The sequence below is a fragment of the Pochonia chlamydosporia genome, chromosome 4, assembly GCF_001653235.2.
Source record: "Pochonia chlamydosporia 170 chromosome 4, whole genome shotgun sequence".
NCBI lineage: Eukaryota > Fungi > Ascomycota > Sordariomycetes > Hypocreales > Clavicipitaceae > Pochonia > Pochonia chlamydosporia.
In genome coordinates this window covers 4,299,418-4,316,109 of record NC_035793.1, presented here as the reverse complement: position 1 = coordinate 4,316,109, position 16,692 = coordinate 4,299,418, and the positions used below count along the sequence as shown (strand labels likewise).

Sequence of the window (16,692 nt, the reverse complement as noted above, 5' to 3'; positions counted from 1 at the left end):
TCGGGTCCGGGATATCAGGAGAGAATCTTGGGCTTGGTTCACAACCAGGCCAGATACTTTGCTGTCTCGCGTATCGAGCCGCCGTGGGTTGCGCCGCGTCACGGCGATTCCTTTCTTTATATTGCGGAAAACACCGTTCTATGTTCCATCCTCAGGACCGATGGCAACGTTGTAACCGTGGCTGCTCCCAGTATGGGCGACATTTGCTGCTTTCTCATGTCCAACAACAAGGGAGCTTTTGTTGTTCACTCCCGCAACGATGGCCTATCTGAACAGCCTTGTCGAATCATGGTTTCAGTTGCCCCTGACATCGACACCTCCATCAGCGTCATCATGAAGAATCTTCAAACTGAGGCAAACGACTCCAGGTTGGTCCGAGCGTCAATCTATGAAGGGTTCAAGACGGACAGCGCAAAAACGTCCCATCTTGATCCGTTGTTGGACTACTTGGGTTTCTGCACATGGAATGCTCTTGGACTAGAGCTCACACAAGACAAGATCTTGGAAGCCCTGCGTGTTTTACGGGATAACAATATCCGAATATCAACTCTACTGATGGACGATAATTGGCAGAAACTTCAAGGGACAGAATTGGGCAACCAGCATCATGACTATCGCGTTCTCGCCGATTTCAGGGCCAACGAAGCATTTCCCGACGGTCTCAAGTCTTTCACCACTCGTGTTAAAGCTGAGAATCCCTTTGTCACCGAAATCGGAGTCTGGCATGCACTAATGGGCTATTGGGGTGGTCTTGCAGCGGAAGGCTGGATCGTTGACAACTATGAAACTGCTGACGTAGCTGGCAAAGTCTATTATGCCACCCCAACGACGATAAGATCAATCTCCGCCTCACATTTGAACAAATACTACGACGACTTCTACACATACCTGGCAGCCTCCGGGATTACTTTTGCAAAGACAGATGTCCAATGTCTCTTGCACAACATTCGGGAGGGCTCGGACCGAGCTGCCCTTATTCCCGCGTATCAAGCTGCCTGGACAATGGCTCACTTTCGAAGGCTGGGCGGAAAGGCGATCAGCTGTATGCCACAGATACCTGAAATATTGTGGCAGAGTCTCCTGCAGACCAAGACTCCGGCCGTCATTTTCCGGAATAGCGACGATTTCTTCCCTGAGATTCCCAGCAGTCGTATGTGGCACATCTGGACAAATGCTCACAATGCATTGTTTACGCAGCATTTGAACGTCGTGTTGGACTGGGACATGTTTCAGAGCAAAGGGGAATATGGCCCGGCTCACGCTGCTGCGCGCTGCTTGTTCGGTGGGCCAATATTTCTCACTGATACACCCGGAGAACATGACCTTGCACTCCTTGATCAGATGGTTGCACCAAGTCCAGATGGTGGGAGAAGCGTGAATCTCCGGCCTTCAGTATCTGCTAAAACTCCCCGTGCCTTTGACCGATACCAAGAATCGGGTGTTCTCAAAGCCATCACCGAGGCGTCAATTGGTGTCAAATGCATGGGGCTGTTCAATACACGCCCCATGAGTGTTGCAGCCATGGTACCGGTGTCTGAGTTCTCATCAATAGGCGAGTCGCGATGGGAGCCAGCTGCTGAAGTAGTCGTGCTCTCCCATCAAACTCAGGCTATCCGTGGCCCAGTCAAGTTAGGAGTCGCTTCAAGGGTACTTTCGGACGTAGATAGTTTGATTGAGGTGAACTTGCCAATTGCAGGTTACGAAATCCACTCTTGCTATCAGACATCCCGGCTCATGTTGGGTTCTCGGGAGAGTTTGGTGGTCATGCTTGGCTTGCTCGGAAAGATGACTGGCGCGGCTGCAATCTGCTCAATGAATTTGACATCCAGTCAAGGCAAGATCATGATGAGAGCTTCGTTGAAGGCACTTTGTAAATTGGGAATCTGGATATCTGGCCAAGCTGTTGAGAAGCACAATATTCGGGCGAAATTGGAAGGCATAGATGTCCATCATACGTCGATCGTGGTTGCTGAAAGCTCACATAATGGAGAAACGTCTCAGGTTCTGACCTTCGATTTACTTCAAGAATGGTCGCAGAAGCATCATGGTTCTACTCTTAAGCAAGTCCCGATAGAACTAGAGCTGGCAGTTTAGGGAAACCGAACTACAAAAAGCCATCATTAAATGCGGTGCTGGTAGCGTCCTTTCTTACTGGGTATACACATTGACTTAAGAATAAGACATCGACGTGGTAAGTTATTGGCGCTTTTCTTGTTTCAGTAACCTGCTCGGGCGAGATTAAAGCTGCCTTTGGAGTTTAGATGACGGCTACTAAGGTTCTTCGGCGAATCACTGGAAGAAACAACAGCAATGCACAAATTAGAGTCACGTATATTTAACACTTTGGCTATGCATACAAACCGGCATGATCAGTATGTTACAATCGTTCACTCGAAGATTTAGACGACCGGCCTTGATACCGATCAACCTTGTGTTAAATGAGTAATAGACCAAACTGCGGCGCCTGTTCATCTACCACTCGCCTATGCTAGCTCTCTCACTTGCCTTGGGAATATACTTTTTGAGTATGTATTCAGCCCTTTCTTACACAAATAGAGCTCTCTATAGCAGTCAATACAAATTTTCAATCCATCTAGTTTAACACAAAATTAACTTCAACTCCGACCAACTCCACGCCCTGTTTTTACCGAACTTGCTTCCGTCGTAGTCAGTCCTGTGTCGTCCCTGCCGCTTCTCTGTGATCAAACTCTAGATGATCCCACACCGTGGGACAACCCGTTTCCTCAGCATAGCCACGATATCTGTCAAGAATATCGGTCATGCTGAGACCCCTGTCATCGTGTGCGTGAGCTTGTGGCCCAAATGAAAAGTGCACCACGACACCCATTCCATCGACAATGACATGCCTCTTTAATTCTTTTGGCCGCTCTATTGTCAGATATAATTCGTCGTCTCTGTTAGGCATGGGGAAGACGTCCATGATATCCTGACCCCTCATACCGAAGAAATTGATGGAAACTCTCTCATACATATAGTCCCAAATGTCGAAGTGGTATCTCCATATATCATTCCTCTCAAGATGAGTCAAGAAAGAGTAATGTGTCTGTGCCGCGGCGGCCCAATTGTTGAGAGATGGGCCGAATGCATCGTACGTAAGAGTCGAGGCTGGGGTTAGCATTATATCATACGGCTCGGCTTTTGAGTATGACACGGGACGCCAACGATGGCCATTATATGGTGCGGGTGTCTCTCCTTCCCGGCTAAAATCCGAAGGGCCGGAAGCAGGACCCTTATATGGCCGAATAGTTGATGGTCGCCATGAAGCCGAAACATCATTTACTGGTTTGCTAAGCTCCTATTCAGTGTTAGAAAACAAGAACTTGAGATCAAGAATAACCACTCACTGGCCAAAAAGGTTCGTATAGACCCTTGTGATAATGCACCCATGCCAAAGCAGGGTTATTGACTACATTGGCAGACACAGCGAACATGTGAGAGTTTTCAATCAAACGCTTCGCCACCGCCGCAAAAGCGGTGTCCTCGATGAAAACCTTCAAGCATGGGAGTTAGAAATATGAACCTGTACTGAGATCAAACTACGTACAATATCATCGTCGATTTTGATATAAATGGTATCAGGCTCATTGACGCATTCCCAACTGCCCGAAAACCCTGGGTATTGTTTGTCCACTACAAACTTTCTATACCCTGGGTAATCTAAAATACTATCAAGGTACTCGATGTCTGCTGTGTTGTCGGTCTTGACAGAAAAAATAACCTCATCAAGGATGCCACCATTGCGTTTGAGGTTTCTCTACACAAAGACAACCTGTCAGCTAAGAATCCCTGCAGCACATCCGATTCACATACCTTCAGATAACAGTCAAGGATGCTAACGTTTTCTTTCCTACCATAAAACACCAATGCGACTATTCTCCTTCCTTTTGGCGGCTTCCACCGACGCAGGTCATTTGGGTCCGAAAGCCCCGGCTTTCCACCACGAGAAGATCCAAAGCGTAGAACCGCCATGCTGTCATGACTACGCAGTCCCAGCGTGACCAAGACAAGCATTAAAAGCATTAAAAATACGGTCAAGAAACCGACACGACTAGAGCCTCGTCGCTTGTCTAGGACTGACAAGAAGACAAGAGGCATTTTGCTGACTTAAGCAAGTTTTGATGTGCAGCAAGGGACCGACTGGAAATGGTCCGAACTTGGCTATTGATTATACAACCGGTAAAGCTATTCGAAGACCGTGCGACTATTGCAACTTTTAGATTCACGTGAACTGAGTGAGCTTGGGCTAAAGAGATAAAATGAAACCCGGAGAAGGGAGGAGGGGTATGGAAACGTACTCCGACGATTTGACCGCAAGCTAAAAGACTGTGCGCAGCAAAGCAAGTAATTGAACAAGTAGGTTATTAGATAGACTATAGATACTTTCGAGAGCAATTGGGGTGGTATAACAGCCTTCCAAGTTATGAAGTTGTGTTTTTCATGCTCCGTTTGTAGTAATTGCCACAATCCGCTGGAAGTTACACAGGTATCCGATTTTTCAAGACGTCTGGCTCCGCGTTAGACTCCCGCAATAACCATTCGCAGTTTCCAAACGGTTCAGAGAATGTGTTTGGCGAAATGTCGATCGTCTTATGACCATTCTCGTTCGCACCGGGAAGGACTAGCTGTTCGGTGGCCAGTTACAATACCATACCAGAATCCGGGGTTGGTTGCCATTGCACACTTTAGTACTGTGGGAGAAAAATACTAATATTACCGTGGGTATTATTCAGCCAGAAATAGTTTTGCTCGGTCGAGGAGAGTGTCTGGAGTGGTCAGAGTTCATGCATTCACTTCCATGGCATTGTGCAACGGCCAGATCGGGATCGGTCATGCCGAAACGTTCACGCAACTGCAGGATAAAACCCACGCCGAAACAAATGTCTGTAGGTGGGACGAAAGTAGCATTGACTATAATCATTCGCTTTCCTAGATCATCGAGTCATATTCGAAATTAAGTGCGTACCTGGTGATCCAGATATAGCTGATATGCGCCACCCGACCGCGTCACGGTCACGGTGTGATTGCAAGTGTCGTGTTTGCCGCCGGGAACAGCCCATACAAGGACGTGCGTACTCAGTTGGCATTATATGGGATTGAAACTGAATACAACAGTCGCGTTTGAAACTCCATCTACGAGAGCAGCTGTATCCAGGCCCTCAACCACGTGCACTTTGTACTGACTGGCCAACTGAAGATTTCAGCCGGTATCCTACTTGGCGAGAGGAAAATGATTATAAAAGCTCGTTCTGTGGAATGGACTATGCTTGAAGCTGTCACCTTCTGAAAGTTCATAGAAAGCGTGTTAGATAGCTAGTTGCCAAGTACCTTGCCCTGGAGCTTACGAGTCAGCGAATGCCATATTTTGTTCACGGACGCATTGAGCCCTTAATGTCAATGGCACAATATTTATAATCTGGCCTTACAGAGGACCTTTAACCATGATCCCTGTACGTCTACCGGCTGGTTCCACCGCATTGGCATCAAGGCTGACTTTTTGGATCTTCGTGCTAAAACGCGATATGCTTCTTTTAAGTTAGTTGCTGCATGGAGCCAGCCTGCACTTCGGGCAAAACCCAGTAGCATGTAAAGTACGCAAGCTTGGATACGTCGGGCGGGACAATGCTAAATGCAGTCTACTTTACTCGCATCTTGAATACGAATTGCCTGCGCTTGGCTTCAGTTAATACCATTGCGTATCAAATGAAACTCTAGGTATCACGTAATCATTTGGGCTGGCAAAGTATTCGAACGGCCCCTCCCGGCCCTCTTCTTGCATGGTTGATACTAGCAGAAGGCTATGCCGTCTATACCAAAGTGTACATCGCTGTTGATTCCGATTTTAATATTGTTGTGTCTAACATCATAACTCCATTCTTTATGCTTTGGCAATACTTTACATCTATAAATTAGAATCGTCATGGGGTGTCCATAGTAAATCCCCTCTGCATATTTTCTCTCGAGCGAACATTCTGTACCTGTCCAATAGATCTGTACTTTGCACTCCAGGGTCGCCGGATTGCGGCCCATAAGCAAAGTGAGCTACGACTCCGGTGCCGTCAGCTGCAGCATCTATTAGAGTTAGTTAGTAATTGTTGTACGGTGTCCCAAATAGCAATCCGTAGATTGGCCGTCTCCATCAACATAACCGACGAAAGATATTGAACTCCACGTATTCCCTCCACCAAGCTTTCCCAAAGTCAGATGGCTGGGGGCTGTAGCACTTACGTCGTCCAAGCCGTGTTGGCATTTCTACCGTAAAATGATGTTCGTCATCAGGCGGGATTGGCTTTGCTAGGTTTATGTCTTTACCCATTATTGCCACGAATTGGATACCCATTCGCTGAAGCTGAAAATCCCAGGTAGGAAACCTATATCGCCATAATTCGTTGTTCTCCAGGTTTTCCAGCAAACTGTAGTGCTCTTGTGCGGCTACTTGCCAGTGTTTATGAGAATAGCCATAGGTGTAGTCCACTTTAGCTATTGGTGTGTCGTTTAGAGGATATGCATTCCTTCCTCTGACCGGAAGCCATCTATGATTGGGATGCCGCTCTGTGCTCCAAGTCTCCTGCTGAAAATCCGCTGGTCCTTCCCATGATGGCAACACAGACGTTCTCCAGTCTGTGAGCGGCAAAGTGTCGTTATCGGCGGGTATTTCGGTGAGTTCCGGCAGATACGGCTTCACAGCGCCAAAGTTTCTGTGAAGCCAGCTGAAGAGAATTTGATTAATGACGTTGGCAGACATAATGTAAACGTCTGGCCGGGACGCTTTGGCACTTGCAATGGCCTTGATTGCTGTGTCTTCGATATATACCTATTTCTTTCGTGAGAACGGATAACCAGGAACAGCGTGGCAATAGAGTCGGGTTTACAATATCATCATCCATCTTGATATACATCACATCATCTTTGATGTAATCGTAAGAACTCGTATATCCCTCGGAGTTGAGATTAACTTGCAGCCTCTCGTAGGCTGGCTCGCTCGCCATCATCTTGTCTAATAACGCCAGGTTCGCCGCATCTTTCGTTCGGACGACAAATATGACACCGTCGAGAACTCCTCCGTTTTTAACTAGATTCCGCTATATTGCTCCAAGAGTTAGCCATGGATTGAGAATGGGGATGGCTTCTGCAGCTGACCTTTAAGTAACAATCCAGAATTGACACCGTTTGCCGCCTCCCAAAAAAGACGAGCGCCATGACCTTGGAAACATGACTTGGCTTGTCCCAGCTGGTAAGTCCAGGTAGTGTCTTGGTACGTTTCCTATTAGCACTCTGCAATAAGCGGAAAGCTTTTCTACTAACCGAGGATCCATTGGACTTGTGCAGTATTGGTATTCGTTGGCGAATATCAGAAATCGTTATATATCGACAAAATAATAGTACAGACAAAAGTAGACCGATAGCTATAGCTATTCTCCTAAGAATGAATGGGGAATACATCTCGTTAGCCTGTATAACTACCGGCCCGATGACGTGTAGCCCGTACATTTCCTGGGGTGGCTCATGACCAGGAGGCTGAGGCCGTAGATATAGCAAGTCTTCGCAGTACATTCTTTGTTCGATGACCTGGTTATGCAAGTATTGGAGGTAATGCATTATGCCCCGCCGTAAGCCCTATGCTCCATTCTACAATTTCGCCAACGGCCCTTCGAGTCAGATGCCAGGCATTAATCAGAGTGATCTAGGTCTGAAGTGGTCTCAGTTAGTCTAGACTGCCAAGGCTTAGCCTGGTTTGGAATCTTCCGAGCCGTTAGTTGCATTGTGTCTCAGGGACCAGAGCGCGAAAAGATTGCGTGCCTTACTAGTGCCACGACCCCCTTTTTTTTTATTCCTCGTATCACAATCAAAGGCGAAGCTGACTAGTGGAACGATCAAATCACTGCAGCGGTTACAAGCGCGTGGTGGAAGTCTTGGTGGCATTCAACCTCCACAGGGCCACGCTAAAATGAGCTGAACAACACGAGATTAGAAAACATAATCATGGTGCGAGCAACTTCACCTGGTACAAAAACCAGTTGATTGCCCATAAGTAATAATATAATTGCCAACGTGCCATACCACAGGTTTGAACTCAGTCAGCACACTTGGATCTGGTTCACATATTCGAGTGTCACAGCGTCCTGCTCATATGGTGAGAATGGGGTGAGTTGTAAGCCCGTTCGGAATGCTTATCTTCTATCCTTCTGACACCTAGACAACATGATCTGTACTCTAATAACCCAGGATCACGACCATCTGTGAAGGTCCTGCCACCGGTGTGTGAGAACCACTAGCAGCACCGCAACACTCTGGCGGAATCTGCATTCTACACAACATGGCTATGGCAGCAAGTACCGCCAGTGGTGTGTAGCGCTTGCTGGCTGGAATTGTTAGCATCTCTGCTCTTACCCGGCGTCAATGTGTCATGGTATCCCCTATTCAAAAGATAGCAGACTGGAACGCCAATGCAAGCAATTGTGACCGTAATTTCTGCAGCAGATTAGATGAAGCGACCAACAGCTGCTTCTGGATGCGATCCCGCGAGATTACAGCTGAAAAGCGTGCATAACGCGCACAAAGATAGCAGCTAACTAGATTTAGTAAGGCAATTTCGTATTACCTGATGGGAGAAACCCGTATTCCGCACAAAATACGACCAACTCTTATCAGCAATGTTCTGTCCTACGGGGGGCTACGTGAATGCCAATAAAAGGAGGAGATGCTCACGTGTTAGCTATTTTTGCAGGGGGTTTTTTTTTTTTTTCGCGCTTGGAGCAGCTAGGTGCAAATTTATCCTGGAAATTGGATGAGTGAATCCGCCCAATCCAGATAATTGTAAGGCAAACTGCCCGGGCGGTAAAGGAAAGCCGCTGAATTTAGCCTAGTGCATATTCTATGATTACTTGAATATGTCGAAATCCCACAGGAGCAAAACCCCTTTTCTGGTGGCTGAAGTTCAGCCTATTTTCGCAGATCGCACGCTCTCTTCTCTAAGCCGAAAGGCTCTATCAGCCTGCGACATAATAGAGGGGGAATATGACATACTTATTATGTGCTCGGACTTCAACAGTTCTGGAAGTTCTAGTATCAATCTGATGCCGCACTCGCCTAAGCTAATGGGAAAAGGCTTCGTTGTACGAACCATTTTTAACAGTAACAGACTTTCATATAGCAGATGCTGTGGCGCATACTCACGGGAATGGTGACCATTTGATCCGAGTTTATTGACAGATCTTAGATACGAAGCCAGGGCATAATAACACCGCAAGATGATCCCCAGGCCTAATAATATTAGAATGAACAGCTACCAGGTGGTCATCTATCCAAGAAAATTGACCGCTAGTTTATTCCAGCAAAAGGGAACGCTCCGCTGATGGAGAGAGACAGTACAGGTTATATTCCGTTGACATCATCTCCGGAGGGACTTACAAAGGCCAGGCAATAGACATAATCTTCAAGTCTATCTGTTAAGATTCACCCAACGTAGAGACAAAGTAAGACTAATACGAGTTTAGCGTGTATGGTCAAAACTTATTTCTCGGGACTGTCGTCGGCATGAAGGTTCGTCTGGAAAGCGCACCAAGAAGTGGAAGTGATATTACTCAAAATCGAGGAACCAGTCGGTCGTCTTAGAGGAAGGCAAGCAACTAGTGCGTATGTTATGCAGTAACTGAATGTTTGACGCTCGTATATATATATATATATATATGAGCAGCGATATATTGGACCAAATTGTTGCGATTGTTTTGACGGAGAGACACTGTGCTAGGCACCCAGCCCACAATACCTCGTCAAGCAAGTGCTCAGCAATCATTGAGGAAAATATATCTTCGCCACGGCAGCGTATCGCCCAAGGCACTTGTGAAGCATAAACCAGCAGCTGCGACTAGTATACGACCCCAAGATATCTGTTTCGTTAGCCTCTTATGGCTTGCATATGTGTGATTTGGTACTAAGATAGTCATGGATAGTGAACTACATCTGTAGACCCAGGCCACGCCAGTAAGGAGAACACGGCCTTCCGTCTCGTTCATTCTATAAGTCTCTTGTGCTAGTGCCCTATTCAATGACATGCGGTCTTTGACCAGTACTTGCCACACAATCCTCGGCATCTGCCTCTTCCCCATCACGGATGGGCAAGACGCATTTGTGATACACTTATTTAGAAGCTGTTGGCGTCTATAGAGAATACTACGTTTGTATTTTTGCAATAAAAGCTGCCACTCTGCAGCCATAGTACCAGTCTTTGACCGCCGGTTCAAAAATATCGACAACTGTCGGATACTGGTTACATTTTATAGCTGCGGTTTTTCATAGCACGTGGTATGTTAATGTGATGTGTCGTTTCGCTAGGATTAAGGTAGACACCCGCTCACACTTTGTGACCAGCCACAAGGTGAGTATGGGCTCAGAAAGCCCTTTTGAAACATGCGAGCATACGGTGTCTTTTACGGCGGCCGTTTCCCAGAAATGCCCTGCTCTTTTACACCTCTGCCCTGGCTCAATAGGGTTGCATGCAGCTGCAATTAGTAATGAAAAATGACATAAAAATGTCCTGATCGCTGTAAGGGCACTCTTGAGTGAATGCTGCGTGGCTTCAGCTACATATGAGGCGTTTTCGGGGTTTTGTAAATTCAACTGGTCAGCCGTTTCCCGTCAGTTGCGTTCAGGGTTTACCAAATAATTTTTCCATCCTCGTATAGCCCATAATTCACATTTTAGTTACTGTAAAAGAGAATCATGTCACTTTACTTCATGTACTCTGCATGTGATATCGCCCAGGTTCCAAAACAACACAGCGTCGAGGCAGCAGACTTCCCCATCATCCCGAGGACCTACCAAGAATGATCAAATCTTACGTGGCGGCTGAATACTGATGTTTCACTTTCTCCATAATTGTGGGAAGGTGGCTGGTCACATCGGACACAACTCCTGCTCTGCTATTGAAAAACATTGGCTCTGTTGGTGCTCATCCGGCTGGCGGCGAGGGTGGCATGAGCCAATCAACTTTGCATAGAGGTTCACCTGCGCCACCAAAATGTGTGTTTTCTCCCATAGCATCATGGAAATAAAGCCACCAGTCATGTGTATGGACGTTGCAAACGCACATAGAGCCTAGAATCTTCATGAACATGCCAGCGGGTGTCAGTGCTAACAGAGAAAACTGATCCCCAGAAAGACGGGCACCATGGTTGTGGCTCACAACTTTGAGATTATAGCGAGCGAGTTGTATCTACACTGGGCGGGCTCAGAACTTTGGTACAGAGGAATGATGGGCATAGCGGTGGTGCTGGTGCTCATCAACAACTAATTTTGACCCTTCACTTTTGACGATGTTGGCTCGCAGCCATATCCGACCACAAAACGAATGATACCAAAGCTTCCAGATGGTATACCTATGACTAAACCGAGATTGAGGCGTAAGATAGGTCCTAAAAGGTTACCCATGATATATGACTTCCATTTTCATCTAGAATTGATCAAACGGTGATACGAGAGCCAACGCCGTTCCCTCTTGGCCAAGTTGCTTCCAACAGCAGCATACCCATTGTCAGATCATAGCCCAAACGTCTACCATGAGCCTACAATGTCAAGTACTCCTTTTAACCACGATTGCCTCGCCACACTTGAATTAGCTATGAGCACTCGACGTTCTTGGTATCAATAGCGTCGCAAATTCCGCCTAGAACATGTAGAATGGATTGGCGTGAGTACAACGGCGGTAGATGGCTGGGAAAACAGGATCATCTGCAACCATTCGTAGCATACTTGTTCCTATGGGTCATATTAAAATCACCCCCAAATTCAGTGGATAGGTGGGCTTCAGTTCAAGTCGCTCATGTCTGATGCCCAGACCCGTCTTGGCGTTTCTGGCAGGGAAACGTGTTTCTCCCCAACGTCGAGGAAGTCACTATTTTGAGATATAAGCGCCATGATGGAGACAGTCGGCGATGACTTGGAGGTTTCCCCAAGCTTTTGTTGGCGGTTCCACAGCTCCTATCCTTCGCAGGTGCTCTGCTTTGCTCGAGAACTGCCTTGTCTGGAGAGACTTCCGTCGCGAGTTGAAGAAGGCGTCAGAAACATCTGGTTACCTTGTGATTGGGGGTTGCTTCTATGGGTAGGCTTATCGTTCCCTGATGAACTTCCCTCCAACGGCCCCTACGATCCAGCCCCTCGTGGAAGTTGAGCTACCTAGATCTAAGGGGAGGGACCCAAGCGAAAGTGAGGTAGGATAGGCGCAGTTGCGTTATCACGCGTCGGGATGCTAGACGGGCTGGCTCATAAAGCCACACGGCAAGTTATCGGGATCCATCTCATTCAGATGCAAACGACTGGGGGACGGACCACTACTCCAGAAGGCGCGAATGTCAATTCAAGCCAGAGCGGTCCGAAGCTGTGGCAGAGTTGAACTGTCAATTCGAAGAATACGTCACGGCCAACCTGGTCCAGACAAAAGTTGGCCGACATAGCAGACTGTTGAAGGTATCCAGGACAGGACACAGAGGTTTCCTATAACCATTTGAATAGTTTGCCGCCGGTGTCAAGGGCGTCGCTAAATTCCATTGGAGTTGGTGTGACAGCCGAGTCAAGGTGCAGAGATCGAAAAAGTTGGTAGATCTAGCCCCCCGGGCGCCGTGCGCCACAATGTAACGGGTCATATCCTGTTGGCCAATGCAAGATGATGTACTCCGTATCTACCATGCGTTTCTGTGATGGGATGTTTCAGATGCAGTCCTTTTCACCAAGCTGCTCGGAATATTCTAGTCCCATGTGCCAAGTCTGGTGTTACATGAAGCACACGGCCGTCAATCCGAACATCTTTTCTTCAGATTTGTGCTCCCTGGTGGTGGCTGAGAGAATTGTTGCGTCGTGCTACCTTCTGTCTCGTTCTGGATGTTGGCTAATTCCGCGGGAAAGAGGAATGTGTCAACGAGAGCTGTTGGGGAGGATGACGAAAGCGGCTTCTGACAGCAACATCTTGCGTAGATTATTCAATATTTCTTTTCTTTTGTTTCAATGTGTAGGTTTCTTTTACTTTTGCTTCTCTTTCTCCTCAAATGGCTAAAGCCAGTTGTTTGTTGTCAACAACGGCACTGAATCTGCTGGCTATACGGGACACTTTTTTCCTCTCCTCGAATAGTCAACTCACATATCACTGCCAACAACTAACACCAAAGGCCATGCCTCAATATAAGCCGTGGAGTCCCTTGCCTTGAAAACTACGGTTGTCCAAGCATTTGAGATATGATCGAGCAAGCGGACATATTCGAGACAGTCCGAATAAGCAAATAAAAACGGCGGTGACTAAATTGTTGGCGTCAAATTGCATTCGGCACCCAAAGCCTTCTTTCCCAATCCATTCGCAACTGCATGGAGAGTATCCTGTCCTTTCAAGGTCTGAGCCGAGCGTCTTCAACTCAGTTGTCTCCGCCATCTGCGCCTCCATGCGGACCCAAATGATCACTGAACTTCCCGGAATAGCTGTTGAAAATAAGGGTCCTGCTAGTGAGGGTTAAGGGAGGGGGGTAGCTTTGAGCCGCCCTCGAAAGCAGCTAATAATCAGGGATTTAATAGCTCCTCAAAGGTCTGGTTGCATCGTCGTAACCCCAGTTATTGCTCACCACGTTGCGTGATGCGCCTCTGGCTGAGATATCCCAGTCCAACGGAACGGTCCAGATGGCGCCACCTATTATGCCACATAGGCGTGTTGACGCAGGAGTGATTGAAAGAACGACAGAAACAGGATGACCCACACACATACTCCGTACACACACTATTTATTGCGCCAGGAGGCGGCAACTTTGAATCCGTGCTGTAAGAATATTTCCTAGGTTGTGAATTTTCCGCATCATAATCGTAACGAATGTCACTCGCCTTCGCTGAACCTATTGTAGTAAACGGCGGTGTAGACCAAGTAGCCAATCACTGGTATCCCGAGACGAGCCCGCTTCCGTTCGCTTTTCAATACTGTTCCCGGGCGATGGCGTCACTCTCATTGACGACTTGTCCTGTTGAGGTCATTCACATGGATGTTTTTCTGGTTGCTGGCGTTGACTCTGATTGGGTTGGTTCGACATCGGGCTGGATTCCGACGAGTCTGGTCCGACCATACCGATGTTTTCTTTGCCGCTCTCCCAGGCGACAACGGTCCCGACTCGTCTAGGGCATGCATAATACAGCTGACTATAAGCCGTTCTTGGCGATTCACAGCTCAAAGACCTCCTACAGAACCCTCGGGGCCTCTTTAAGCCGAGACTGGACATGACACGGCAATAGCTTGAATACACGGTTGGCAGAGGCTTGTCTGTCTGTCGGCCCGACGCCTCCATCAACCTGCCCTTCGTCGTTAAGTGAACCTATAAGAATGATTCCTTGGCCAGATTTGTGAAATTGATGTACCAAGGAGTAGAATGTGCAATTTCTTTCTTCCACCATGCCAATTATTGGAGCGCCTCCGCCGGGGACTGACCTCACTGCAACTAAATACCCCCATCTCGTCGCCGCCTGGTCAACAACTTTGGTGCTAGCGATCATAGCTACGGCTCTCCGTTTCATTTGTAGAAGACTTACAAAAAGTCGACTATGGTTTGATGACTGGCTGATTCTGGCCTCATTGGTATTGCTAGCCATACTCGGGCTATTAAACGTCTAGCTACGTGTTGGATATAAAGCTAATGGAAAGTAACAGGTCTGTACGGGGACGATGACGTTTACTAATATTTTCTGGAGTAAGCTACACATAGCTCTTTTTTACATCCTTTGTACGCCGAACTAACACGGCTGACGCATAGAGGGAAAGTATGGATTCGGCAGGCATATTTGGGTGGCTCCGGTCGATGCTTGGAAGGGTTGGGCTCAGACGACTTTCCTCAATATACAGCTCTTCTGCTGGTCTATCTCCCTTATAAAATCATCAATACTTGCCCTATATTGGCGTATCTTTGACATTGAAGAGTCGATTAAGCCCCTAATTTGGATTTTGCTTGGCTTGATCTGGACGTGGGCAGTCACTGGAGTATGTTTGCACTTATACTCGACGTGTGTCAAGGGCGGCACGTTGCTAATTGAAACTAGATGGTGCTCTTTATTTTAACATGCATACCAATACGTGCATACTGGGAAAGGTTTGATGCTCTTCATCCAATGCCGGCATCTGACTACTCATGCAACGTAAACACGTTCAAGCTAAACCTGGGGTGGTCCATCGTCAACATCATCACAGATGTGTTCCTCATTATTCTTCCCGCTCTGTATATCTGGAAACTTCACCTCCGATTGGCACAGAAGATAGCTATTATCTGCACCTTTGCCGGAGGCGTCTTGTGAGTTCAAATGCGCGTGGAAGCGAGCAAGTCGCTAAGCTGACAGATGCACAATCAGCGTGGTGTGTATTACTACCTTGCGAACCGTTGTTTCCGCTACCGTCAGCGCACAATCACTCGACATAACTTGGAACCAAATTAATGAGTCGATATACGTCGGTCTCGAAGTACATATCGGCATAATATGTGGTATGTCAGAGCATCCACTGCACACAGTTGGCGCTAACATATTCGTTAGCTTGCATTCCAATCTTAAGGCCCCTTCTAAATCTTATCCTCTACGGCAGCCTTGGAACCGAGGCACAGCCGCCTGAGCCCGAACTAAGGACCATTTGCGAAGCAGATGAGGATGTTGAGGCGGTTGCTTTACCTCAGGTAAGCAATTCTAGTGAACGTACGGGTAAAAATGGGTCGTGACGCCCCAAGGCTATGCCTTCCTACATACATTAGTGCGGATTTTGGGATCTATCAATCGACCTACGCAATTTGATTTGATTCAATATTTGCAGTATCGGTTGACCAAGCCCCGTTGTGAGGCTGAATTCCCTCGCCGCCTGTAGACCCCTATAGGTAGTCCAAGGTATCTGGGCCATCGGGGAACATGTCTTACTAGAAATAGTCATAGAACTCTAGGTAGGATGGTATGATAAGTTGTTTGGACTTCAGAGTTTCAACTCTAAATGACTCCTAGGACTGGGTTGCTAAGAATATTCGGCACAGTTGCATCCATATCGCTTCAGTGTACGCGATCAGCATAATGTAGACGTTTGAGTATGTTACATAGCAGTAGAAGAGGCGCCGGGGTAGCCTGGCCCAGATGCGGTACAACGAGACCTGTTGTTTCCCCATGCCCAGAGCATCTTCTGCCCGAGGCTAGTCTAGCTATGTCGTCAACAACAGGAGCAGCTTTCATCGTCTTTCCCTCCCCTGTTCCTACAAGGTCGTCATCTGAAGCCAGTTTGACGAGTTTGACGGTCGACTGGCTGGAATTTCAGGGATGCTTTTGTAGGGCACCATTTGACTACTTATTCGTACTAACAACATTCTGTGTTTTCTTTTAATGTCGCCTCGATCTGTAAGTTTCGGATAAAGAGTACTTTTGTTTGCTGGTCCCAGAGTCCTCCTATCCCGTTAAACATTCCCTTGCAATGGAAATCAGTCCATTGAAAAGCTTCGTGATTTCAATCCACGGCTGCTGTGCTGGATAAGCTACTAATTTCATCCCCAGGTAGCCGTCGTGGACGTGGATGAATTGGTTCTCCGCCCACGGGAAGAGACTGCGTCTCTCCGGCGTTCCATTGGGGGCATGTATTATCTCTGGGCCGCTTTCTTCGCCCCCAAAACCGGCCCAAAGGTCCCTTTTCCCTTA

General features: G+C 47.4%; 2 protein-coding genes across 2 annotated transcripts; one reads left to right on the top strand and one right to left on the bottom strand.

Moving 5' to 3' along the window:
- Window positions 1-192: 192 nt before the first annotated feature.
- On the top strand, window positions 193-2,094 carry VFPPC_08681 (stachyose synthetase; the record flags this gene model as incomplete). Its single annotated transcript, XM_018287348.2, has 1 exon — window positions 193-2,094. The coding sequence occupies one exon, from the start codon at window positions 193-195 to the stop codon at window positions 2,092-2,094; it is 1,902 nt and encodes a 633-aa protein (XP_018144330.2).
- A 574-nt stretch (window positions 2,095-2,668) lies between these two features.
- On the bottom strand, window positions 2,669-4,116 carry VFPPC_08680 (mitochondrial-processing peptidase subunit alpha protein; the record flags this gene model as incomplete). The annotated part of the gene is made up of 4 exons (XM_018287347.1): window positions 2,669-3,316; window positions 3,366-3,512; window positions 3,566-3,775; window positions 3,832-4,116. The coding sequence occupies 4 exons, from the start codon at window positions 4,114-4,116 to the stop codon at window positions 2,669-2,671; spliced, it is 1,290 nt and encodes a 429-aa protein (XP_018144329.1).
- Between the last annotated feature and the right edge of the window lie 12,576 nt (window positions 4,117-16,692).